The sequence below is a fragment of the Narcine bancroftii genome, chromosome 2 (genome assembly GCF_036971445.1).
Source record: "Narcine bancroftii isolate sNarBan1 chromosome 2, sNarBan1.hap1, whole genome shotgun sequence".
Lineage (NCBI taxonomy): Eukaryota > Metazoa > Chordata > Chondrichthyes > Torpediniformes > Narcinidae > Narcine > Narcine bancroftii.
In genome coordinates, this window is record NC_091470.1 from 98,677,761 (window position 1) to 98,702,857 (window position 25,097).

Genomic DNA, 25,097 nt, shown 5'->3' on the forward strand with positions numbered 1-25,097 from the left:
CACCCAGAGGGTGTTGGCTATATGGAATGAGTTGCCAGAGGAAGTGGCAGAGGTGGTTACGATGGTAAAGTGGAAAGACTTGAGGAATGGTAGAGAGAGTTAGATGGTACTGTTTAAAAGACATGTGGAAAGGTACATGGACAAGGAAGGCTTGTATGGATCAGGGGGAAATGTAGGCCAATGGGACCAACGTGGGGAGACAATCTGGTTGACAAGTGAAGCCACGAGGCCTGTTTCGGTGCTGCAAAACCCCCATAACTCATCTGAAACGTGACCAGTCTATTTTCCCTGTCAATTGTAGGCATTTTTATTTGTGCTGTAACATCATAATCAAATTAGAAGTATGATATGACTACAGTCAATTCAGAAACTACTTTAAAGATTTCAATGGTAAATAAGTAACGGCTCGTATTTAAAGAACAAATAATTATTCTGCTAAGGCACGAAAACAAAGTTGTTCAGCTTGGCTAACTGAAGAAGTAATGATCGTGTTAGATCAAAGGGAAAGGCTCATAACGTTGTCAAAAGGAAGTGGATGCTTCAGAATTCAATATAAGACAACCAAGCTATTGAGAGAAAAGGGAAATATAATTTCAGAGTAGTGCAGTGATAAATATTAAAATGAAAAGGAAATGATTAGCAAAAGTTAACAAAGAGATCTTAGAGTCTGGGAATGAGAAATTATAATTCTAGAAAAATTCAACAAATACCTTGTATCTGTCTTGGGAGAAAACGCAGAAATGTCTGGAAGTGGGGAACCATGGTTAACAAGGAAATGAAAAACATCACCCATGAAAATAAAATTGGAGAAATGAATGGAAATGAAAAGCAACGAATTCCCCCACAAGTTATGGGGTTGCACGGTTAGCGCCACGGTGTTACAGCGTTAGCGACCAGGGTTCAAATCTGTCTGTAAGGAGTTTGTACTCTCTCCCCGTGTCTGTGTGGGTTTTCCTCTGGGTGCTCCGGTTTCCTCCGGGGATGTAGGTTCATTGGAGTATTTGGCCGGCACAGTCTTGTGGGCCAAAGGGACCTGTTACCTTGGTGTATGTCTAAATTAAATATTTAAAATTAAAGATTTTTACAGTTAAATTTAAAATTTATGATCATTAGAAGTAACCATTTGTCTTGGTGAATTTCTATTGCTGCTGGGTTTTGGGGTCCTCTGGGCTCATAACAATACCGTAAAATGATCTAAACCCACCACCAAGAAAGAAGCTTTTTCACAGACAAAGGAACATAACCAGGCCACTAGGCCCATCGAGTCTGTTCCATAAATCTACACTAAGCTACTCTACACTAGTTCTCATTTTTGGCCTTTCCCCCATAATCCCTTGATGCCCTCACTAATGAGATATTTGTCATTCTTTTTAAAATACTCCCAGCGATCTGGCTTCCACTGCTGTATGGCGCAGTGAGTTCCACACATCCACGACCCTCTGGCTAAAGAAGTTCTTCCTGATCTCTTTTATATGGATAACCTCTCATTTTCAGACTATGAATAGTATTCTGCCTGTTTAATTTTTCCACTGGTAGACGAGGCTTGTATTATACGTTATCTTTTCTAATGGAATACAAGACCTCCTTTCTGAATGCCACCATTGAATACTCGTCATTTTCTAGCCCCAGCTAAAGCCAATCTCAAAGAGCAATTTGTTGGCCAAAAAGAAGAGAAAATTCTTATCAGAGTGATAAATTATTTCACTAGTCAACATTTCTACCTTCATAACAAATCAGCGATTATAAAAGTAATTTAGAAAATTTTATTTAATTTCACCTGTGCATTAAAACTTAACATAAATTTTCTTGTTCAAAAACATTAAAAAATTAAAACTCTGGAAATTATTTAAGTAAAAACTTATGAAAACTATCAAATAAAATCTAACATATCTTAATTTTAGGAGTTGTATAAAAGTAACTCTATAAGGGGCCCCACAGTGTTTGAAAATGTATTATTCAAATTGGAAATGGAGCATCTCATCTTCTCAAAATTTAGACATGACGTCACGTAGCCATTGAGCAATTAATCTTTATTTTCTGCATTGCACAGTTTGTTGGCATTTCCTTCTTTGGTGTGCGTACTTTTTCTTGAGTATATATTTTTTTTGCCCGACTGAGAAGTAGAAATTCTGCCTGGCCCGCTGGAAAAAGAACCTCAGGGCTTGTATGTGATGTCATGTGTGCACTCTGACAATACAGTTGAACTTTTTGTGGGTAGTCGCTGGTGAAGTGGGGAAGAGGGGAATTTTTTCTTTGAAGGTGTGAGGTTATTAAACAAAGTTTGAACCATGGGATTGAGAGTAATATAATGGAATGGATTTCAGAGTGGACAGAAAGTAGTGGATAAAGAAATCAAAAGCTCATGTGTGGTCAGAGGGATGTTGTGGGGACCCCAACTGTTTTCAAGTCAAGTAAAGTTTATTGTCATCTGATTGCACGTTCAGCCTGACGAAATAGCGTTCTCCGGTCCTTGGTGCCAAACATGCAGACACACCACCAGACGGAACACACATGCAGACAAACAATACCTTCACAGGACAAGTATTTCATCTGCGTGAATAAATAAATATTGTTTCATGAATACAAGAGTCTTGGAGGGTTCATGTGATCAGTACCTTTGGTCGTTCAGCATTCTCACTGCCCGTGGGAAGTAGCCGTTCCTCAGCCAAACGTTGCTGGCTCCGATACACCTGTATCTCTTTCCCGACGGAGAAGCTGAAAGATGCTGTGTGCAGAGTTGAAGGGGTCCTCAATGATTTTGTGCATCCTCATCGGACAATGATCCCTGTCGTGTAGATCACATTGATGGTGGGTGGGGGGGGAGATTTTCAATCTACGTCAATGATTTGGATGAAGCGATTGAGGTTCACCTATCCAAGTTTGTTGTTGATCCACAGTTGGTCGACTGTGAGCTGAGAGAAGGCAGAGAGGTGCCAGGAATATAGACAAGGGCCAGAGCAGGGCAGATGGATTGTGGAAAAATTGTCAGGCCATCCACTAGAAACAAGAGTTGAGATTTGTTTGGAGAGAGATTTGTGCTGGTATTAAGGATATTAGTTCTCCCTGCTCTTAAATTAAATCCCTTCAGCCATGAAGGTCAACGTTCCATCAGACCATAAGTATAGGAGCAGAATTAGGCCATCAAGTCTGCCCTGTCGGGAGTCTTGTGATGGAGTAGTGGCCGGACGGTGAACTCCAGCCCTCTCCAGAAAAGTCAAAAAAAAACAAAGGAAAACACAAAGGCACAGAAATAAAAGTTAAAGAAAAGTGAGTATAAAGGTGGAAAGAAGATGGCGACAAAAAAAGAAAAATCGAAATCAACGATAAGAAGAGAGGAAGAGAAGACAACGGAGGAAGAAGGAGAAGGCCTTACCTGTTCGAAGAGGCCCGTGGTGGAGAGAGAAACCCGCTCTCTCAGGTCGGTAGAAAGTGGACTACAAAAATGGCTCGTTGAGCCGAGTAAAAGTGCGCAACCGCGCATGAAAAAAAACACACCGACGGGAGGGGAGACCAGCTGGGGAGTCGATCTCCACAGCCGGCAACGACAGCTGCAGAACACCTGCAGCAAGAAGAGAACACAGAAGACAATGAAAACAAGAAAGAAGAGAAGAAAAGGGCAACAAAGAAACAACAGATGGCCAACCCAGAGGAAGAAGAAGAGGAAGAGGAAGAGTACAGTGAAATAGAAGAAGAAGGGAAAGGCAAGATAAAGGATATACTTTCTTTTATTAAAGAATACATGGAGTCATTTAAAGAATGGCAAACACAGGAATTTAATGATTTAAGAAGAAGAATAAACAACACAGAAGAGAAAATGAATAAAATAGATATGACCTTAACAGAAATGGGAAAAAGAATGGACAAGGTGCAAGAACGAGAAGCAGCAGTAGAAATGGAGGTAGAGAACTTAAAAAATAAATTAGAGGAATCTAATAAAAAAAGTTATAGAGACACAAGAACTGTTAGCTCAGAAAATAGATATAATGGAAAATTATAACAGAAGAAATAACATAAAGATAGTGGGCCTTAAGGAAGATGAAGAAGGCAAGAATATGAGAGAGTTTATAAAAGATTGGATCCCCAGGATCCTAGGATGTCCAGAACTACAGCAAGAAATGGAAATAGAAAGGGCACATAGAGCATTGGCCTTTAAACCACAACCACAACAAAAACCAAGATCTATTTTAGTAAAATTCCTAAGATATACTACAAGAGAAAAGATACTGGAGAAGACAATGGAAAAAGTAAGAGAGGGCAACAAGCCACTGGAGTACAAAGGACAAAAAATCTTCATTTATCCAGATATAAGTTTTGAACTCCTAAAGAAGAGAAAGGAGTTCAATACAGCAAAGGCGATTTTATGGAAGAAAGGGTATAAATTTATACTAAAGCATCCAGCGGTATTGAAAATATTTATTCCAGGACAACAAAACAGACTATTCTCGGATCCAGAAGAAGCACGAAAATTTGCAGAACAATTACAAAATAGACTGAGGGATGAAGATGTGTAATGAGAGTAAAAATGACCACGATTTATATGTATGTGGGTAAAGAGGTATAAGTGTGTATATGTAGAATGTGCATACGTGAATGTATCCGTATTTAGAGGAAAATATAGATAGTATAGACAAGAATTAATAAGGGAAGGAAATGGAATAGAGGGAATTAGGAGGGAACTAAAAGAGTGACCTTTGTTACATATGAAAAGTGAAATCTTTTCTGGGGGGGGCTGGGTGGGGAGGAGTTGCGGTCACTGCAAAGTCAGCTGACGCTTGCGAGTGAATTCGCAAACCCAAATGGAGAGGGGAGATGTGGTTGTCCGACAAGGGATAAAGGACAACTCAGGAGGGGAAGGGGAGATTGGGGCTAAAGAAGTTTTAAATAGGAGAATAAGGAAAATGTTTGATGTTTTAGGAATGTTGTCTTATAAAGGGTTTAAAATAAGAAAACAGAAATGGAAAAGGAGGAAAGGTAATGATGGAAAAACGGAAAGGGAAGATAAACAAAGTATAAAATGGCTACGTTGAACTATATGACTTTAAATATTAATGGAATACATAACCAAATTAAAAGGAAGAAACTGCTAAATTTACTGAAAAAAGAAAAAAAATTGATATAGCATTTGTGCAAGAAACACACTTAACTGATTGGAGCACAAGAAATTAAAGAGATTGGGTAGGACATGTAACAGCAGCAGCGTATAATTCAAAAGCAAGAGGAATGGCTATATTAATTAGTAAAAATGTGCCATTTAAAATAGAAGAGGAAATAATAGATCCAGCAGAGAGATATGTAATGATAAAATGTCAGATATATTCAGAGTTTTGGAATCTACTCAATGTATATTCACCTAACGAAGAAGATCAAAAGTTTATGCAAGATATATTTTTGAAGGTAGCAAATATGCAAGGGAACATATTAATAGGAGGGGATTTCAACCTGAATTTGGATTCAAATATGGATAAAACTAGGAAAAAAATTAACAGAAAGAACAAAGTAACCAAATTTATAATTAAATCAATGGAAGAAATGCAACTTTTGGATATATGGAGGAAACAACACCCAAAAGAAAAGGAATATTCATATTACTCGGCTAGACATAAAACATACTCAAGAATAGACCTATTTTTGTTATCAGCTAGTATGCAAGATAGAGTAAGAAAATCAGAATATAAAGCTAGAATACTATCGGACCATTCACCCTTAATATTGACAGTACAATATAACTCAAGATACAGCGCTGGCATATTACCAATTGAGATCCTACTTGAAGGATAAATTAGGAAGCAGTTTGAGTTTGCCAGAGGCAAGTAACCTTGAATATGTGATTACAGATACAATGATAATCAAAAGATTTATAACAAATATGTATATTAAACTGCAAGAAAAGGAGAATGAGGAAACAAATGGTAAAACTAAACAAAATGGGAACAAGATTTAAATATAAAGATAAAAAAGGAAACATGGGAGAAATTATGTTCTGGAACGATGAGAAATACAATAAATACGAGGCTACGTATGATACAATATAACTGGATACACAGACTATACATTACACCTCAAAAGTTAAATAAATGGGACCCAAAAGTATCTGATAGATGTTTTCGATGTAAAAAAGAAATGGGAACAACAATTCATGCAATCTGGACATGTGAGAAAGTAGAAAGATTTTGGGAAGATCTCAATCAGATATTAAATAAAATAACAGAAAACAATATACCAAAGAATCCAGAGATCTTTCTCCTAAGTAACATAAAAACAAAGAATTTGGAATTGATTTGGAGGATGCACAAAAAAGATTTGTTAAGATAGCTCTAGCCGTAGCAAAAAAATGTATTATGTCAACCTGGAAATTGGAAGATAATTTGAAAATACAACACTGGTATATAGAAATGAATAAATGTATTCCATTAGAAAAAAATAACATATAGTTTAAGAAATAATATTGAAATATTCGAACAAATATGGGAGCCTTACATTAAATACAATAGCGAAAACCTACCGGGGACAATCATTACCTAAGTTGATGGAAGGAGAAGGAAAGAAAAGAATGGACTCAGTAGAATTTTTGGTGTATTTTTGTTGAGTGACAACATTGTCTGACTGGTTTAATGTATCCTAGATTGTATACCTTAAATGGATGGGGGGGGTGGGGGGTGGTGGGTTGGGCGGAGGGAGTTGGGGGGGGAGAAAATCTCACTGTATATGTGAAAAGGAAAAAGTGTGTATCATGGCTAATGTGAAAAATAAAAAATTAAAATAAAAAAAAAGTCTGCCCTGTCATTTGAATCATGGCTGATGTATTTTTCCACTCAACCTCACTCCCCATCACCTTTGAAGCCCTTAATTACCATTGCACGTCCAAATCAACCCTTTTGTGATTCATGCACAAGAGAAGAAATAGATGCTGAGGGAACTTAACATCCAAGAAAAGAAATAGCCAGTCAACGTTTTAGGACCATAGAAACAGGCCCCTTTGGCCCTTCCAGTCTGTGCCAAACCATTTCTTTTGCTTAGACCCACTGACCTGCCCCCAGTCCATAGCCCTACATACCTCTCCCATTCATGTACCTGTCCAAATTTTTCTTAAATGTTAAAATTGAGCCCATATTCACCACCTCAGCTTGTTCCACACCTCCACTACTCTCTGTATGAAGTTCTCCCCCATGTTCCCCCTAAACTTTTCCCCTTTCACTCTTAACCCATGTCCTCTTGTTTTTACCCCACCTACTCTCAGTGGAAAAAACCTACTCTGTCTATCCCCCTCATAATTTTGCATACCTCTATCAAATCTCTCATTCTTTTATGCTCTAGGGAACAAAGTCCTAACCTGTTTAACCTTTCCCTATAACTCAATTCCTGAAGTCCAGGCAACATCCTAGTCAATCTTCTCTGCTCTCTTTCTGTCTTATTGATATCTTTCCTGTAGTTAGGTGACCAAAACTGCACACAACACTCCAAATTTGTATCAACAATGTCTTATACAACTTTACCATAACATCATAGGTGCTGTACTCAATACTCTGATTTATGAAGGCCAATATGCCAAAAGATCTCTTTACAACCCTATCCACCTGTGATGCCACTTTCAGGGAATTATGTATTCCCAGATCCCTCAGTTCTACTGCACTCCTCAGGGCCCAACCATTTACCATGTGTGCCCTTTCTTGGTTTGTCCCTCCAAAATGCAACACCTCACATTTGTCTGCATTAAATCCCATCTGCCATTTTTCAGCCCATTTTTCAAACTGGTCCAGGTCCCTCTACAACCTTCTTTGCTGTCCATAGTGCCTCCAATTTAAAAAAAATATTTTATTTATAGATTTTCAAACTCAAACAATTTCCAATAATCAATCACAAATTACAGTTATCCATTATATACAAAATTCGCCATGGAGTCCGAGCCATTTCCCCTGCCCCACCTCCCCTTACTCAACAGACCACAATTATACACAATATTCAAGACCCCACAACAAAGGTAGGGGACTCATCATGGATTTGTCACAGCCTGACAGCCAGCACCTAGGCTGTTATGTTTTTCTTGACTTTACTTGATTGGGATGGAATGGGACCCCCTTCCCACCCTCAGTAGAAGAATAGACGTGGAAGACAGGGAAGCGAGACACTACAACTGTCTTCCTATAATATTTAAATATGGTTGCAAAAATTTTTTTAAAATGTTATATTTTTCCCTTAAGTTTTAGGCAATTCTCTTCAGGGGAACACAGCTTTGCATTTCCGCAATTCAGCTCCAATCAACACCTGCAATCTTAGTGTCATCTGCAAACTTGCTGATCCAATTTTCCAGACCATTGATATAGATAACAAACAATGACAGTTTTGGGTCAGATTTCTTGCTTGAGCTTTGAGAAAGATTCCCAGCCCAAAAGGTTGTCCAACCATTCTTCCTTTTGAGAATGCCCACAAAGTGATGTCTGCCCGGCCAGTGAATGGCGAGATCAGGAAAGGTCAGTGAGTCCCTGTGTGTTGTGGGCTAAGAGGTCACGAAGGAAAGTTTGGCACTTTTTTTTGAAACAAATGGCTGGGTCGAGTGAGCAATTGCTGTTCATCTGCTTATTTCACAGGATCACTGCTCCAAGCTTCAACCCAAGGGCATTTCATGGGCCTCCACAGAGGAAGAATGGATCTCCTCATCTTCCTGGCCGGCATTTTCCTCATTCCTCATCCCGGCGCCTCTCAGAATTGCACAGCAGGCCCTCTTCAGTTTGAAAACCTGCCGCAGCACAACTTCAACAGACTGAGCAGTGAGGTCGGGCCAATCCAGCCTCTGTACAACATGGTCAACCTGTACTTGGACGTAGTGCAGCCCAATGACTTCCCAGTGGGTGAGACTCAAGAACAATGCAAACTTGTTAACCTGGGTGGCGGGTGAGAGGCGAGTTTACAGCAACATCACCGTGTTCCCCCGATGAGTCGGGGAGGGTGGAGGGGTTGGTCGACATTGAGAGGAATTTATCTTGGTGATTTATCCCAGCTGTTGGTGGGTGTGGAGCAGATTGATGGAGTGATGTGTCTGCTCCTGCCACTGAGTTCTCAGATTCTGTATCATCAAGATCCTGAAATTCAATCAATCAGTGATTGTTTACATTGTGAATTTATCCAGTCATACACTTGAAATAGTCAAGTCATTCCTTGGATGAGGAATTTAAAGCATTGCACTTTTGACTTGAGCACAAGAATTTTGAATCCAATTTTTTTTAAAAATTAGTCAATTTAAACATCCAGCACAGTAACAGGCCCTTTCGGGCCACGAGCCTGTCCCGCCCAAATAAACCCAATTTACCCACAACCCCCGGAACCTCTGGGGGGAGAACACACAAACTCCTTACAAACAGCACAGGATTTGAACTCCAGTCCTGATTGCTGGCGCTGTAGCAGCGTTGTGCTAACTCAGTGGTTCTCAACCTTTTTCTTTCCGCTCACAGCTCACTTTAAACAATCCCTAGGCCATTGGTGCTCTGTGATGAGTAAGGGATTGCTTAAGGGGAGATGTGAGTGGGAAGGGGAGGTTGAGAGTCACTGCTCTCGACCCAATTGTTACTGAAATATTTTGCTGGAGAAAAATTGTCATTGGCCCATTTTCCTTTGGAGTTCTGAAACTGTGCACATAACGAGTCATTCAGGTATGATTAAAACAGTGGTTCTCAACCTTTTTCTTTCCACCCACATCCCACCTTAAGCAATCCTTTACTAATCATGGAGCACTGATGGCACAGGGATTACTTAAAGTGGGATGTGGGTGGAAAAAATATGGTTGAGAAGCACTGTGCTAACTGTGACACCAGCCGTATCACAGCAAGAGGTGTGTGGGGAGAGAGTAGTTTGAATTGGGTTGTGAAGGTTCCTTGCCTCATGTCACATATTGAACTCAATTAGCCAGCCAGAGGCCGGCTGCAAATTCGCACCTTTATCTTTCAGCTCGTTAGACAGATTAAACATCTCCAATTAAAGAGAAACATGTTGGACATCCAGTACTGCTGGAAGACCTTCAACTCGATGAAACCCATTTTTGTCTCCTGTTCGGGCAGTTCAGGATGTCCGACTCTGTGTGTGTCCCCGGGAACAGCCCATAAATCAGAGGGCCCTCTGTCACGCTGCTGCTGGGGATGAACCCCCCACCTGGTATCCTGCTCCACCCACTCTGCGATTCTGCATTCTACGCAAGGTGGTAGGTGACTGTCTCCATTCCACTGCAGTCACTGCCTATGCGACACACAGCACCTCAGTGTGGTGGACAACAGTGGTTCCACCCTATTGCAGTCAGGGCAAAGCAACACGCAGCCCACAGCAGGGGAATGCATTGCGGTTTGGACACTCATTTTGGGACTGTCCAGTTTAACTGCACAATCTGGCTACTTGGCCACACTTCCAATTGGTTTGAATGGTCACTCGGCCTTGTGGATCTTGATGATCCTTAATTTAAGTTTTTAAAATTTAGACATGCAGCACGGTAACGGGCCCTTACAGCCCACGGGCCCGTGTTGCCCAATTACACCCAATTAACCTACAACCCTGGTATGTTTGTGATCAGTGGGAGGAGAACATACCAACTCCTTACAGACAGCACAGGATTCGAACCTGGGTCACTGGCGCTCTAATAGCGTTGCGCTGACCACTACACTAACCGTGCTGCCATGTGCCTCTCTGTACTGATCCGAGGGTAGACTCCAATGAAAACGACTGGGGATATGCCTCAGCCAGTGGCCTCCTTGGCCTGGCGACGGATGGTCCTGGCTGCGTTTCCGTGGAATGTCCGTTCAGATGGACTGCGGCAGATCAAACCCAGGTCTCTGGACCTGAGTCAGTGGGTCCGGACAAAGGAATAGATTCAGTAGTGACAGAGGACTCTCTGATTTATGGGCTGTCCTTGGTGAAAGACACCATTGTTCTGTCCGAAACCTGTTGCTCTTTCAGCACATGGAGCTGTCGGTGAGGGATGGTGCTGATTGGCACAGTCCAGGGTGCGGGAGATGTGGTAACAGGGAACAGCCCAACCAGTAATGCCTGCTGTTCCAGAAAGAATGACACCACAAAAATGTTTTGACATTGATCTATCTGAAGCAGCTACGGGGAGTCTACCATGGCTCTTCAGATCCAAGAACTGGTGTGGATGAATTTTGTCTGCAATATCTCCAGCTTGATGTCTTTTTCCTGCAGCCTACTGTTGTCTCTTCTACTGTTTACATTCATTCCATCAGAGACACCCCACAGTCTCCATGCCAATGTCCAACCTTCAAACTGCAAAGCAGGTATTCATATTCTTTTAACACAACCTTCTGGCAGTTGGGCCCAATAACCTACATGTGATAGGGTTAATGAGTACACAACCTCTCTCTGTCCTGTTTGGTCTGGTTCAGTCTGATGCCAGATTATCTTGACCCTGCGTTTTTCCTGAAATGGACACCATTTAATTCGCTGTATATTTCAAACATTTTTAAAAATTTTTCAATGTCGTAAATTTCTAATCACTCAAATTCTAGAAACGTAGAATGCCTCAGCGCAGAAAACAGGCCATTCAGCCCCTCTAGTCTGTGCCGACTATCATCTCCCTAGTCCCACTCACCTGCTCCCATTCCATAACCCTTGAGGCCTCTCCCATCCATGTATTTATCCAATTTATTCTTAAAACTCAAGATCGAGCCCGCATTCACCTTGTCAGATGGCAGCTCATTCCACACTCACTCCACTCTCTGAGTGAAGAACTTCCCCCCAACCTTTCCCCTTTCAGATTAAAACGATGACCTCTCATATTTATCTCCCCCAATCTAATTGGAAAAAGCCTGCTCATATCCACTCTGTTTGTGCCTCTCATAATCTTGTAAACCTCTATCAAATCTTCCATCATTCTTCTTTGCTCCAAGGATTAAAGTCCCACTTGGATGTATAAGGTGCTTGAGAAAACGCAAGCAGAATCCTTTCTGAAGACAGCATGGTTGGTGTACGGGTTAGCGCGACGCTGCTACAGCGCCAGTGATCGGGACCGGGGTTTGAATCCCGCGCCATCTGTAAGAAGGTTGTACGTTCTCCCCATGTCGGCGTGGATTTTCCACGGGGGCTCTGGTTTCCTCCCTCTGTTCGAAACATATCGGGGGTTGAGGGTGTGGTGATACTAGCGCTACACTGGCTGCACTCCACCAGTATTCCCACAGGGGGAAACCACAGTACCTGCAGGTAGGCAACCTGGGAAGCTGGCCCAACCTGCCCACTGTCAATCACCAGGCCATATAAAGACTCCAGCTGACCCCTTCCTAAACCAGTCGGGCACATGGAGTCAGAAGCTACACAGACCTGTGTACACTTTGGTGTTCTATTTTAAGCTGATTAAAACCTGTAGTACAGTCTTCTCGAGTTTTGTGCTTGTTTGATGTACCACAGTAGGTTAATTGGGTGTAAATTGAACAGCATGAACTTGTGGGCTAAAAATGGCCTGTTACCGTGCTATATGTCTAAATTTAAATCCACTGATGACCCCCCTGATGAGGGCTGAGATGAGAACTTTTCCTCTCACCGACGCTTCTCAAAGCTCTTCGGTTGGCTTCAGATTCCGCTCTGTGATCAGTGATGAGGGGATGTGTCACCTTTAATTTCTCTTCTGTTTCATTTCCAGAGATAATTCAGAACCAAATTAAGAATCAGAACTACGTATCTCAGAACTACCAAGAGGTGAGGATTCAGGGCATTCTGTTTCAGACAGCCGCAGCAGGTGGTGCTGCCGTCTCCTTGTTCCAGATTCAATTGGCCCTTAGGTGCTCCCTATGTGGAGTTTTCATGCTCCCCTTGTGACTACGCCCACTTTCCCTGAAAGCTCCAGTTTATTGCCCACATCCCAAAGACGTGGAGATAAGCCTGCCAAGTTATCCACTTTGGTAGCAAGGCACACTTTCTGTCTGTCTAACCAAGGCTACCTTCGAATTTGAGGAACATTACCTAATATTCCATCTGGGCACTTTTCAGTTTCAGTTAAACCCTCCCTATCTCTTTCCTCATCCCTCCAGTCTCCCACCTCCTTCCCTCTCCATTCGGACAGCTACGCCCTCTCCCTATCATCTCCCAGCTTTTTTTCTCTTCTGCCCACCCACTTTTATTCACCTATGGCCTGTTCTCCTCCCCCCCACAACCCTTCCTCCCTCCTCTCCTCCCCCCCCCACCTATTATTCAGGCTTTTGCTCATGCCTTGACGAAGGGCTCAGGCCCAAAACGTTGGTTACCTTTCACTTTCTGAAATGCTGCCTGACCTGCTGAGTTGCTCCGGCACTTCTGTGTTTCACCCTTAATCCGAGCATCCGCAGAAGAACTTCCTTTTATCCCTGTCCCATGGAGCCTCCACTCAATCCTTGCAAGTTAAGGCAACGTTTCACTTGTGAATCTGCAGGGGTTGTCTGTTGCATCCGGTGCTCATATCGAAGAGACTGAGTGCCAACTGGGGCATCGCTTCATCAAGCACCTCGGCTCAGTCCATGGCAGTAACATGGATATCCTGTTTCAATTCCCCGTCCCATTCCCCTGCTGATGTGACTGCCCATGTCTCGTGCACTGCCTGACTGAGACCACCCCGCAAATTGGAGGAACAACCCCTCCACTTCCGAATGGGCGCCCTCCAACCAGACAGTATTAACGTCAAATTCCCCAGTTCCTGTTAAGCCCCCCCATCTTCTTCTTACCTCTGTCACCTCTCCCCCCTGCTCTGTCTCCATGTTTTTTACGCCGCTGCTGTGTTCCAGGAAATTATTGCCATTTCCCCAGTACGCATGCTGTGTAAAAAGGTTGGCGTTTTTGCCCCTTAGACCCCTAGTAAATTTTACCAATGTCTGAAGTTAACTGCAGACATTCTGTGAACAACGGGCTAATGAATAAGTCATTATCAATGACATGTGTTGCAAGCCCCGATCTTTAATTACCGCATTTCCGGTCTGCTGCCAAAACTCATGTAAGGAAGCGAAGATTTTGAGTTTGTGAACGACCAATGCCGAGTCCTCTGACATTCTTCAGACCGGTAAAATCAAAATTCTATCTCTCCCCTTTTCTCTCTGTCTCCTTTCACAGAGCCTGAACCAATTCTTCCTTATCATATCCAATTAACATCTTTCCTCGATCTGATCCCTCCCCCGGCCAGTCTTTATTCAGCCTTCCTGTTCTTTGCTAATTCCTTGAAGAAAGGCTCAAGCCTGAAACGTCGGTCATGTGGATGCTGCGAGACTGGCTGAGTTCCTCCAGCATTTACTGTGTGTTTTCACTACAATCATGGCATCTGCAGACTTTCGTGTTTCACTCCTTTCCACCAGGACTTGTTCTTCAACCCCTTCTCTTGTTGCAGAGCTTCTCGTCCACTCAGGTCTCCGTCTGCTCCTTGTTCCCTCTTCAAGCCAAGGATAGCCCTGACTGCAAGTCCATTGATTGGTCTGTAAGCACCCAGTTTGTAGCATTCACCAATCACAGAGATTCAAGTATATTTGTCAGATTATATGTGGTGCCATAAGACATAGCAGCAGAAATAGGCTATTCAGCCCATCAAGTCTGCCCTGCTATTCAACCATGAGCTGATCCATTTTCCCACTCAGCTCCACTACCCAACCTTCTCCCCTGGCTAATCAGGAACTCATTGATCTCTCCCTTAAAGATGATTTGGCTCTAAATATACCCAATCACCCGGCCTCCACGACCCCCTGTGGCAACAACATCCAGAGATTCACCACCCTCTGGCTGAAGAAATTCCTCCGCATCTCTGTTCAAAACAGTCAGCCTTCAATCTTGTAGGAAGAGTTCTTCTGCAATCAGTCTAACAGGTCAACTCTGACATTCATGCAGCTGTACAAAGTAGAAAGGCAAGAGGAAAGTTATCAAATATAGAGATGATCAATCAGTTCAAAGCAAGGGCCATGTGAGACCACTGTTGTGAGGTTCATTCAGGAGCCTGATGGCTGAAGGTAAGACCCAGGTGTTAAGGCTGTTGGTGTGTGATTTCACCTTCTTCCCGATGGAAGAAGGGTGAAGGGAGTGTGTCCAGGGTGGGACAGGCCCTTCAGTGTGTTGCTCGGCACCGGGAGATGGAGCGCTAGGGTCCGTAGAGGTGGGGGGGGGGGGTCCTCATTCAATGCTGTCCGTGGCTTCTCTAGATATAGGGCAGAGCAGCTCTTGTATCATGCTGTGATCCATCTCGCTCATGCACACCTGGAGAAGGTGTTGAGGCATGGGGATGGGGGGTGCATAGCGAACCCCTTTGGTTTTGTAGAGGTGCTGTTGTGCTTACTGGACTGTCTTATCAGTGAGGGGAGTCCCAACCCTTGGAAGTGCGTGGGGAAATGGAAAGGTGAGATTGGAACTGGAGAAGGGTTCTAGGAGGAGCCACCTGGTCCATTCCATCAAACTATAGAGCAGGGATGTCCAACCTATGGCGCTTGTGGCAAAAGTGGAACACTGGATTTATTAGAAGTGGTGCTTAGAAGGAGGCATGGTTAGTGTAGAGAACACATGTCAAACTCTGGCCCGTGGGCCAAATTTGGCCCGCGATATAATTATATTTGGCCCGCAAGATCTTTTCAAAAATGTATTAGAGGTGGCCCGCCCTGCAGCGAGAGCCGATGCTGTTTTTTGGTAATGTCACCCCTACCATCCTCCCCCTTCATTGCACATCCTTCCCCATTGTAACATGAGAAATTGTAACACGAGAAGTCTGTCGATGTCATCAGCCAGCAAGCCGGTTGGAAGGCTCCCCGCACAACCAGTCACTTCTCCCACCTGTCGAGCGGTGCGGCGGATGGGCGAGCGCCTGTAATTTCCTGTCGGCGCGACGGACATGGCAGGCTGCGCACGGCCCCCGGGCAGCACGAGCCCCGCGCGACTGGCACCGGACGGCCCTTCCACTGAGCGAGCGCACTTCTCCCGGTCGCCACGGCCTTCAGCGCTTGCACCCGCGCGGACCCCAGGGACGGCTGGTTCGGCCCTGCACGTGAAGAGAGAGATGGTGACTGTCCGCAAAGGCTGATTGGCAGCGCGCTGGGCCTGAGTGGGTGGTAAGCAGGGGTGGGCAGAGGGTGTAGGTGAGGAGTAATGGGCAGGGGAAGTTATGGTGGTGCGAGGGGCAGTTAGAGGGAGGGATGAGTAGAAGGAGGGGTGAATAGGGAAGAGGTAAAAGGGGAGGGGCAGGGCGAGTAGGGGAGGGGTGATTAGAGGGTGAGAGATGGGTAGAGGGAGGAACAGGTTGAGGGGAGAGGCAGTAGAGGGACGTGTATAGGATGGGGTGGGTAGAGGCAGAGCGAGTGGAGTGAGGGGTGAGTAGAGGTTGGGTAAAGGACTGGTCAGGTAGAGGGATGGTGGGTCGAGGGTGAATAGAGGCTTAGAGCCTGAGGAGTGAGCAGGAAATGCTGAGTCCTGATGCAGGCCAAAATGGACACAGCCTGTGAATGCTGACTACATCTCCACAGGGACCAAGCAAAGGGTGAACTTGAGCTACCTACTCCTGACCTGTAACATTATCCTCCTAAAGTTATATCCTAAAGTTTAACATTACATATGTTGAAAGAAGAGAAAACATGCAGATGTTGTTGAAAATTTTCAATAAATATTTAGTTCGGCCCTCGACTTAGTCCAAGTTTTTAATTTTGGCCCTCCATGAATTTGAGTTTGACACCCCTGGTGTAGAGAGTGGCACAATAAGTGGAGAAGGCAGGATGAATATAGATGGAGGCCTGATGCACCTAGAGCAAGTCCGAATTTCCCCCACACCCCTACAGTGCCACCACCCCTCCCCACATACAATGAACACATCTGCTCCATCCACCCTCCCTCCTCCTCCCGTTTGCTCTCAACTTGTTAAAAGGCCGAAGCCAAATACAACATCACGGCCAGCTCTCGTGAGACCTCCTTGTCACCAGTTATTTTGACACGTGGAATGCAAAAGGTTGGCCACCCCTGCCATAGGACATTACAGTGCAGAAACAGGCCCTTTGGCCTTTCTACTCTGTGCCGTACCATTAGTCTGCCAAGTCCCACTGACCTGCATCCAGTCCTTAGCCCTCCATAACTCTCCCATCCATGTACCTGTCCAGATTCTTCGTAAATGTTAAAATTGAGCCTGCATTCACCACCTCAGCTGGCAGCTCATTCCACACTCCCACCACTCCCTGTGTGTGAAGAAGATCCCCCTACATTTTTCCCTTTTCACTCTCAACCCATGTATCTCACCTACCCTCAGTGAGATAAAATTGACCAACATTTACTCTGTCTATTTCCCTCATAATTTTAAATACCTCTATCAAATCTCCCCTCAATCTTCTATGTCCCAGGGAATAAAGTCCTAACCTGTTGAATCTTTCCCTGTAACTCAGTTCTTGAAGTCCGGCAACATCCTAGTAAATCTCTGCAGCTAATCGTCCATGCCTGCTATCAGAGCATTTCTTTCCCTGAAAGCTGTGATGTCAACTCTGCCCTGAGTTTTCATAGCGCCTGGCTATGTAAGAACAAATGGTCGCAAGCTCTGCGGAGGTTGTTGTTGGCCTGTCACCTCACTGCGGTCCTTCCTCTCCAGGTGCTGCGCTACCAAGCGGGCTATCTCGTCAGCTTCATCCTGGGCGTGCTCTTCTTTGTCCTCATGCCCCTGGTGGGACTGATCTTCTGCTGCTGTCGCTGCTGTGGTAAATGTGGGGGACAGGTGAAGGAGAGGACAAAATCCACCGACTGTCAGCGCTGCACCCTCGCGATGTTCCTTCTGATGACCACCGTCATCATTCTGTGAGTCCTCCTGAGGTGGTGTGTGGGGAGGGGGTGGGGTTTGTTGGGTGGGTGGGCAAGAGGCTGTGGGTGAGGGCACCAGGGTGGGCCATGCTGATTGGTGCATATCAGATAGTGGCTGGGCTGTGCTGATTGGTGCGTACCTGATAGTGGCTGGGCCATGCTGATTGGTGCGTACCTGATGGTGGTTGGGCCATGCTGATTGGTGTTCACAGATACTGGGTCATGCTGATTTGTGCACACAAAAGCTGGGCCCTGCTGATTGGTGCATACCTGATGAAGATTGGGCCTTGCTGATTGGTGCACACAGAAGCTGGGCCCTAATGATTGGTGCTTACCTGACGAAGGCTGAGAACTGCTGATTGGTGCATACCTTGTGGTGACTGGGCACTGGTGATTGATGCGTATGTGACGGGGACTAGACCATTTGGAGGTTGCTGGGCACAGTGGGGAGAGTTAGTGTGATGGAGCATGTGTGACAAAAGCAGGGAGACCTGATACAACCCTGAAAGGTTTTGGAGAGTCTGCATCGAGAGAACTCCTGGTAACGATGAACTCCTGGGCTAACTCAGTGGAGATGATTCACTTAATTACTGGTTTCACAGGGCCATTTGATGAGGAACAGTTCCAGTTTGGAAATATGAGGGGTAGACTGACTAGAACATAATTTTCTGAGTGAGCGTGTGCACAGAGAGGTGACGGGGAACGGTGGGTGTGATCAATGTGAATGTGCACATGGGTGATGGGGAATGGTGGGCATGATCAGTGTGTGTGTGTGTGTGTGTGTGTGTGTGTGTGTGTGTGTGTGCACAGAGGGAGAGAACGATATGGGTGTTATCACTGTGACTGTACTTGGTCTTCCCCATGGGAGATGTTCCGGTCTCACTGACGTTTCCCGATGATTGGTTAGGGCAGGAGTTGCCTGTGCATTTACAGCCAATCAGAATGTGACGAATGGCATGGAACCCAGCGTGACTGCCTTTCGGGCAATACTTAGGGATGTGATCACCTACACCAACAACATCCCTGAGGTAAGAACTCACTCATACATGAAACCACTGGTGATGGTGACTGTTCAACACTGGCTGTGTCCGTTCACCACTGGCTGCGTCCGTTTACCACTGGCTGCATCTGTTTACCACTGGCTGTGTCTGTTCACCACTGGCTGTGTCCATCCTCTATTTGGTACTCCTGATTTCTAATTATTCAACCAAATCCAGTTCATGGTGTTACCACAGTCACAAAATCCAAAGTCTGGTGTATTGTGTTCATTCCTATTCAAGGAGAACCATAGTACATTACAGCACAGAAATAGCCCCTTCGACCCTTCTAATCTGTTCTAAAGTATTTTTGTGCTTAATCCCATTGACCTGCACCCAGCCCATACCCCTCCCATCCCCTGCCCAAATTCTTCTTAAATGTTAAACTTGAGCCTGCATTCACCACTTTAGCTGGTAGCTCGTTCCACACCCCCACCGCTCTCTGTGTGAAGTTCCCCCTAAACTTTTCCCTTTTCACTCTTAACCCATGCCCTGTGATTTGTGCATCACCTACCCTCAGTGGGGGAAGAGCCTGTCTACACTTACTCTGTTTATACCCCACATAATTTTAAATACCTCTCTCAAATCTCCCCTCATTTTTCCACAGTATCTTATTAATTTTCTATTTTTCTTTGGTTGACTCACTTTTCACAAATCATCCGAATCTTCCAAAACATTCAAGTTTCCCTGGGGAGTTATATTTCACCAGACTTTGCAGGATCTTGTCAGTTCTGAGTATGGACATGAAGTTGTAAAATTGTGGTACTTGTGATCAGATAAAGCAAAATTATGGACAAAATTTCTAAGGCTTTTTAAAATTTAATTTCAGAACTTATCTAGACTTACCGCACAGTTTTCAGTCCTAAGAAATGGGATAATCTCAGAACTTGCCCGTAAGTATTGATATAATTTGATTTTTTTAAAATTTTTTTTATTTTTCACACTATAAACCACATTGATCAAGATACATACATTTTTCTTTTCAAATATATACAGTGTCATTTTCTCCCCCTCCCCTCTTCCCATCCCACCCTCCCTACCTCCCCTCCCATTCATTTAAAGTACAGAATCTAAGATAATTAAACCAGTCAAACAATGTTGTCACTCAATAAAAATAAACAAGAAATTCCACTGAGTCAATTCTTTTCATTTCCTTCTCCTTCTGTCATTTTAGGTGGTAGACATCCCCGGTAGGTTTTCTCTATTGTGTTTCATGTATGGCTCCCATATTTGTTCAAATATTGTAACATTATTTCTTAAATTATATGTTATTTTTTCTAATGGAATACATTTATTCATTTCTATATACCACTGTTGTATTCTCAAATTATCTTCTAATTTCCTGGCTGACATAATACATTTTTTTGCTACGGCTAGGGCTATCTCAACAAATCATTTTTGTGCATCATCCAAATCAAGTCCAAATTCTTTGTTTTTTTATGTTACTTAGGAGGAAGATCTCTGGGTTTTTTGGTATTTGCTTTCTGTGATTTTATTTAATATCTGGCTTAGATCTTCCCAAAATTTTTTCACTTTCTCACACATCCAGATTGCATGAAATGTTGTTCCCATTTCTTTTTTGCAACGAAAACATCTGTCAGATACTGTTGGGTCCCATTTATTTAACTTTTGAGGTGTAATGTATAGCCTGTGTATCCAGTTATATTGTATCATACATAACCTCGTATTTATTGTATTTCTCATAGTTCCAGAGCATAACTTCTCCCATGTTTCCTTCTTTATCTTTATGTTTAAATCTTGTTCCCATTTTTGTTTAGTTTTACCATTTGTTTCCTCATTCTCCTTTTCTTGCAGTTTAATATACATATTTGTTATAAATTTTTTGATTATCATTGTATCCGTAATCACATATTCAAAGTTACTTCCCTCTGGTAACCTCAGACTGCTTCCCAATTTGTCCTTCAAGTAGGATTTCAGTTGGTAGTATGCCAACACTGTATCTTGAGTTATATTATATTTATCCTTCATTTGTTCAAAGGATAATAATTTATTTCCTGAAAAGCAATTTTCGATTCTTTTGATCCCTTTTTTCTCCCATTCTGTAAAGGAAAGGTTATCTATTGTAAAAGGCATTAGCTGATTTTGCGTCAGTATTAGTTTTGGTAGTTGGTAATTTGTTTTATTCCTTTCTACATGAATCTTCTTCCAAATATTGAGCAGATGATGTAATACTGGAGAATTCCTACGTTGTACCAATTTTTCATCCCATTTATATAATATATGTTCAGGTATCTTCTCCCCTATTTTATCTAGTTCTAATTTAGTCCAATCTGGCTTTTCCCTTGTTTGATAAAAATCTGATAGGTATCTTAATTGTGCGGCTCTATAATAATTTTTAAAGTTTGGCAGTTGTAAGCCTCCTTGTTTATACCATTCTGTTAATTTATCTAGTGCTATCCTCGGTTTCCCCCCTTTCCATAAAAATTTCCTTATTATTTTCGTTAACTCCTTGAAGAATTTCTCCGTCAAGTGTATTGGCAGTGCCTGAAATAGATATTGTATCCTTGGAAAAATGTTCATTTTAATACAGTTTATCCTTCCTATTAGTGTTAGTGGTAAGTCTTTCCAATGCTCTCAGTTGTCCTGTAATTTTTTCATTAGTGGATAATAATTGAGTTTATATAGATGGCCGAGGTTTTTATTTATTTGTATACCTAGGTATCGTATTGCTTGCATTTGCCATCTGAATGGTGATTCTTTCTTAAATTTTGAAAAATCTGCATTATTCATTGGCATTGCTTCACTTTTATTTGCGTTAATCTTGTAACCCGACACTTCTCCATATTCCTTCAATTTCTTATGTAATTCTTTTATTGATATTTCTGGTTCTGTTAAGTATACTATTACGTCATCTGCAAATAAACTGATATTATATTCCTTGTCTTTTATTTTTATCCCTTTTGTTTTATTTTCTGTTCTTATCAATTCTGCTAGTGGTTCTATAGCTAACGCGAACAATAAGGGTGATAGTGGGCATCCCTGCCTTGTTGATCTGCTTAAGTTAAATTGCTTTGATATATATCCATTTACTGTCACTTTCGCCAATGGCCCCTTATATAATGCTTTAATCCAATTAATATACTTCTCTGGTAAACTGAATTTTTGTAATACTTTGAATAAATAATTCCATTCTACTCTGTCAAAGGCCTTCTCTGTGTCTAAAGCAACTGCTACTGTTGGAGCTTTATTCCCTTCTACTGCATGAATTAAGTTAATAAATTTACAAATATTGTCTGTTGTTCGTCTTTTTTTAATAAATCCAGTTTGGTCTAGATTTACTATTTAGGTACATAGTCGGCTAATCTGTTTGCTAATAGTTTAGCTATTATCTTATAATCTGTGTTAAGTAAAGATATTGGTCTATATGACGCTGGTGCGAGTGGATCTTTCCCTGTCTTTGGTATTACTGTAATTATTGCTGTTTTGCATGAATCTGGTAAGCTTTGCGTTTTATCAATCTGGTTGATTACTTCCAGGAGGGGAGGAATTAATAAATCTTTAAATGTTTCATAGAATTCTATTGGGAATCCATCCTCTCCTGGTGTTTTATTATTTCGTAGATTTTTTATTATCTCTTGTATTTCTACTATTTCAAATGGTTCTGTTAATTTATTTTGTTCCTCTATTTGTAATTTTGGTAGTTCAATTTTAGTTAAAAATTCATCTATTTTGTCTTCTTTCCCTTCGTTTTCAGTTTGGTATAATTGCTCGTAGAATTCTCTGAAGTTTTCATTAATCTCCATTGGATTATATGTGATTAGTTTATCTTTTTTTCTTTTTTTAAAATTTTTTTATTTTTCACACTATAGATCACATTATTCAAGATATACACATTTCTCCTTTCAAATATATACAGTGTCATTTTCTCCCCCCCTCCCTCCTTCCTTTCCCTCCCCCCCACCCCCCCTCCATCCATTCAAAACTCTGAGTCCAAGATACATCAAACCCATCAAACAATGTTGTCACTCAACATTAACGAACAAAAACTTCCACTGAGTTAATTCTTTCCATTCTCTTTTCCTTTTGTCATTTTAGTTGATAGATGTCCCGGTAGGTTTTCTCTATTATATTCCATGTACGGCTCCCATATTTGTTCAAATAATGTTAAATTATTTCTTAAACTATATGTTATTTTTTCTAATGGAATACATTTATTCATTTCTATATACCATTGCTGTATTTTCAACTTATCTTCTAATTTCCAGTTTGACATAATACATTTTTTTGCTACAGCTAGGGCTATCTTAACAAATCTTTTTTGTACACCCTCCAAATCAAGTCCAAATTCTTTATTTTTTATGTTACTTAGGAGGAAGATCTCTGGGTTTTTTGGTATATTGCTTTCTGTAATTTTATTTAATATCTGGTTTAGATCTTCCCAAAATTTTTTCACCTTTTCACAAGTCCAGATTGTATGAATTGTTGTTCCTATTTCTTTTTTACAACGAAAACATCTGTCAGATACTGTTGGATCCCATTTATTTAACTTTTGAGGAGTGATATATAACCTATGTATCCAATTATATTGTATCATACGTAATCTCGTATTTATTGTATTTCTCATAGTTCCTAACCATAACCTCTCCCATGTTTCCTTTTTTATCTTTATGTTTAGATCTTGTTCCCACTTTTGTTTAGTTTTATCATTTATTTCCTCATTCTCCTTTTCTTGTAATTTGATATACATGTTTGTTATAAATTTTTTAATTATCATTGTGTCTGTAATCAGATATTCAAAATTGCTTCCTTCTGGTATTATATTTATCCTTCATTTGTTCAAAGGATAATAATTTATTCCCCGAAAAACAATTTTCTATTCTTTAAATCCCTTTTTTCTCCCATTCTCTAAAAGACAGGTTATCTACCGTAAAAGGGATTAGCTGATTTTGCGTCAGTATTAGTTTTGATAATTGGTAGTTTGTTTTATTTCTTTCTACATGAATCTTCTTCCAAATATTAAGCAAATGGTGCAATACTGGAGAATTCCTATGTTTTACCAATTTTTCATCCCATTTATATAATATATGTTCAGGTATCTTCTCCCCTATTTTGTCTAGCTCTAATCTAGTCCAATCTGGCTTTTCTTTTGTTTGGTAAAAATCTGATAGATATCTTAATTGTGCGGCTCTATAATAATTTTTTAAATTTGGCAGTTGTAAGCCTCCTTGTCTATACCATTCTGTTAATTTATCTAGTGCTATCCTCGGTTTTCCCCCTTTCCATAAAAATTTCCTTATTATTTTCTTTAACTCCTTAAAGAATTTTTCCGTCAAGTGTATTGGCAGTGCCTGAAATAGGTATTGTATCCTTGGAAAAATGTTCATTTCAATACAGTTTATCCTTCCTATTAGTGTTAGTGGTAAGTCTTTCCAATGCTCTCAGTTGTCGTGTAATTTTTTCATTAGTGGATAATAATTGAGTTTATATAGATGGCCGAGGTTTTCATTTATTTGTATACCTAGGTATCGTATTGCTTGCATTTGCCATCTGAATGGTGATTCTTTCTTAAATTTTGAAAAATCTGCATTATTCATTGGCATTGCTTCACTTTTATTTGCGTTAATCTTGTAACCCGACACTTCTCCATATTCCTTCAATTTCTTATGTAATTCTTTTATTGATATTTCTGGTTCTGTTAAGTATACTATTACGTCATCTGCAAATAAACTGATTTTGTATTCCTTGCCTTTTATTTTTATCCCTTTTATTTTATTTTCTGTTCTTATCAGTTCTGCAAGTGGTTCTATGGCTAACGCGAACAATAAGGGCGATAGTGGGCATCCCTGTCTTGTTGATCTGCTTAAGTTAAAATGTTTTGATACATATTCATTTACTGTCACTCTTGCCAATGGCCCCTTATATAATGCTTTAATCCAATTAATATATTTCTCTGGTAAACTTAATTTTTGTAGTACCTTGAATAAATAATTCCATTCTACTCTATCGAAGGCCTTCTCTGCGTCTAAAGCAACCACTACTGTTGGAGTTTTATTTCCTTCTACTGCATGAATTAAGTTAATAAACTTACAAATATTATCTGTTGTTCATCTTTTTTTTATGAATCCAGTTTGGTCTAGACTTCCAATTTTTGGTACATAATCAGCTAATCTGTTTGCTAATAATTTAGCTATTATCTTGTAATCTGCATTAAGTAGAGATATTGGTCTATATGATGCTGGTGCAAGTGGATCTTTCCCTGCCTTTGGTATTACTGTAATTATTGCTGTTTTGCATGAATCTGGTAAGCTTTGTGTTTTATCAATCTGGTTGATTACTTCCAGGAGGGGA

General features: G+C 41.6%; 1 protein-coding gene across 3 annotated transcripts in view; it reads left to right on the plus strand.

The window, feature by feature from the left end:
- The window catches only part of LOC138753979 (prominin-2-like), a 95,289-nt gene that overhangs the window by 3,694 nt on the left and 66,498 nt on the right, over positions 1 to 25,097 (plus strand). For 2 of the 3 annotated variants that reach the window (XM_069917646.1, XM_069917647.1), the window contains exons 2-7: positions 8,199 to 8,468; positions 8,586 to 8,846; positions 12,629 to 12,684; positions 17,546 to 17,748; positions 18,659 to 18,779; positions 19,618 to 19,681. In XM_069917646.1, the coding sequence (XP_069773747.1) occupies positions 8,432 to 8,468; positions 8,586 to 8,846; positions 12,629 to 12,684; positions 17,546 to 17,748; positions 18,659 to 18,779; positions 19,618 to 19,681 (742 nt within the window). In that variant the 5' untranslated portion in view covers positions 8,199 to 8,431. The remainder of the gene's footprint in view (positions 1 to 8,198; positions 8,469 to 8,585; positions 8,847 to 12,628; positions 12,685 to 17,545; positions 17,749 to 18,658; positions 18,780 to 19,617; positions 19,682 to 25,097) is intronic. The other variant, XM_069917648.1, reaches the window with a different exon arrangement.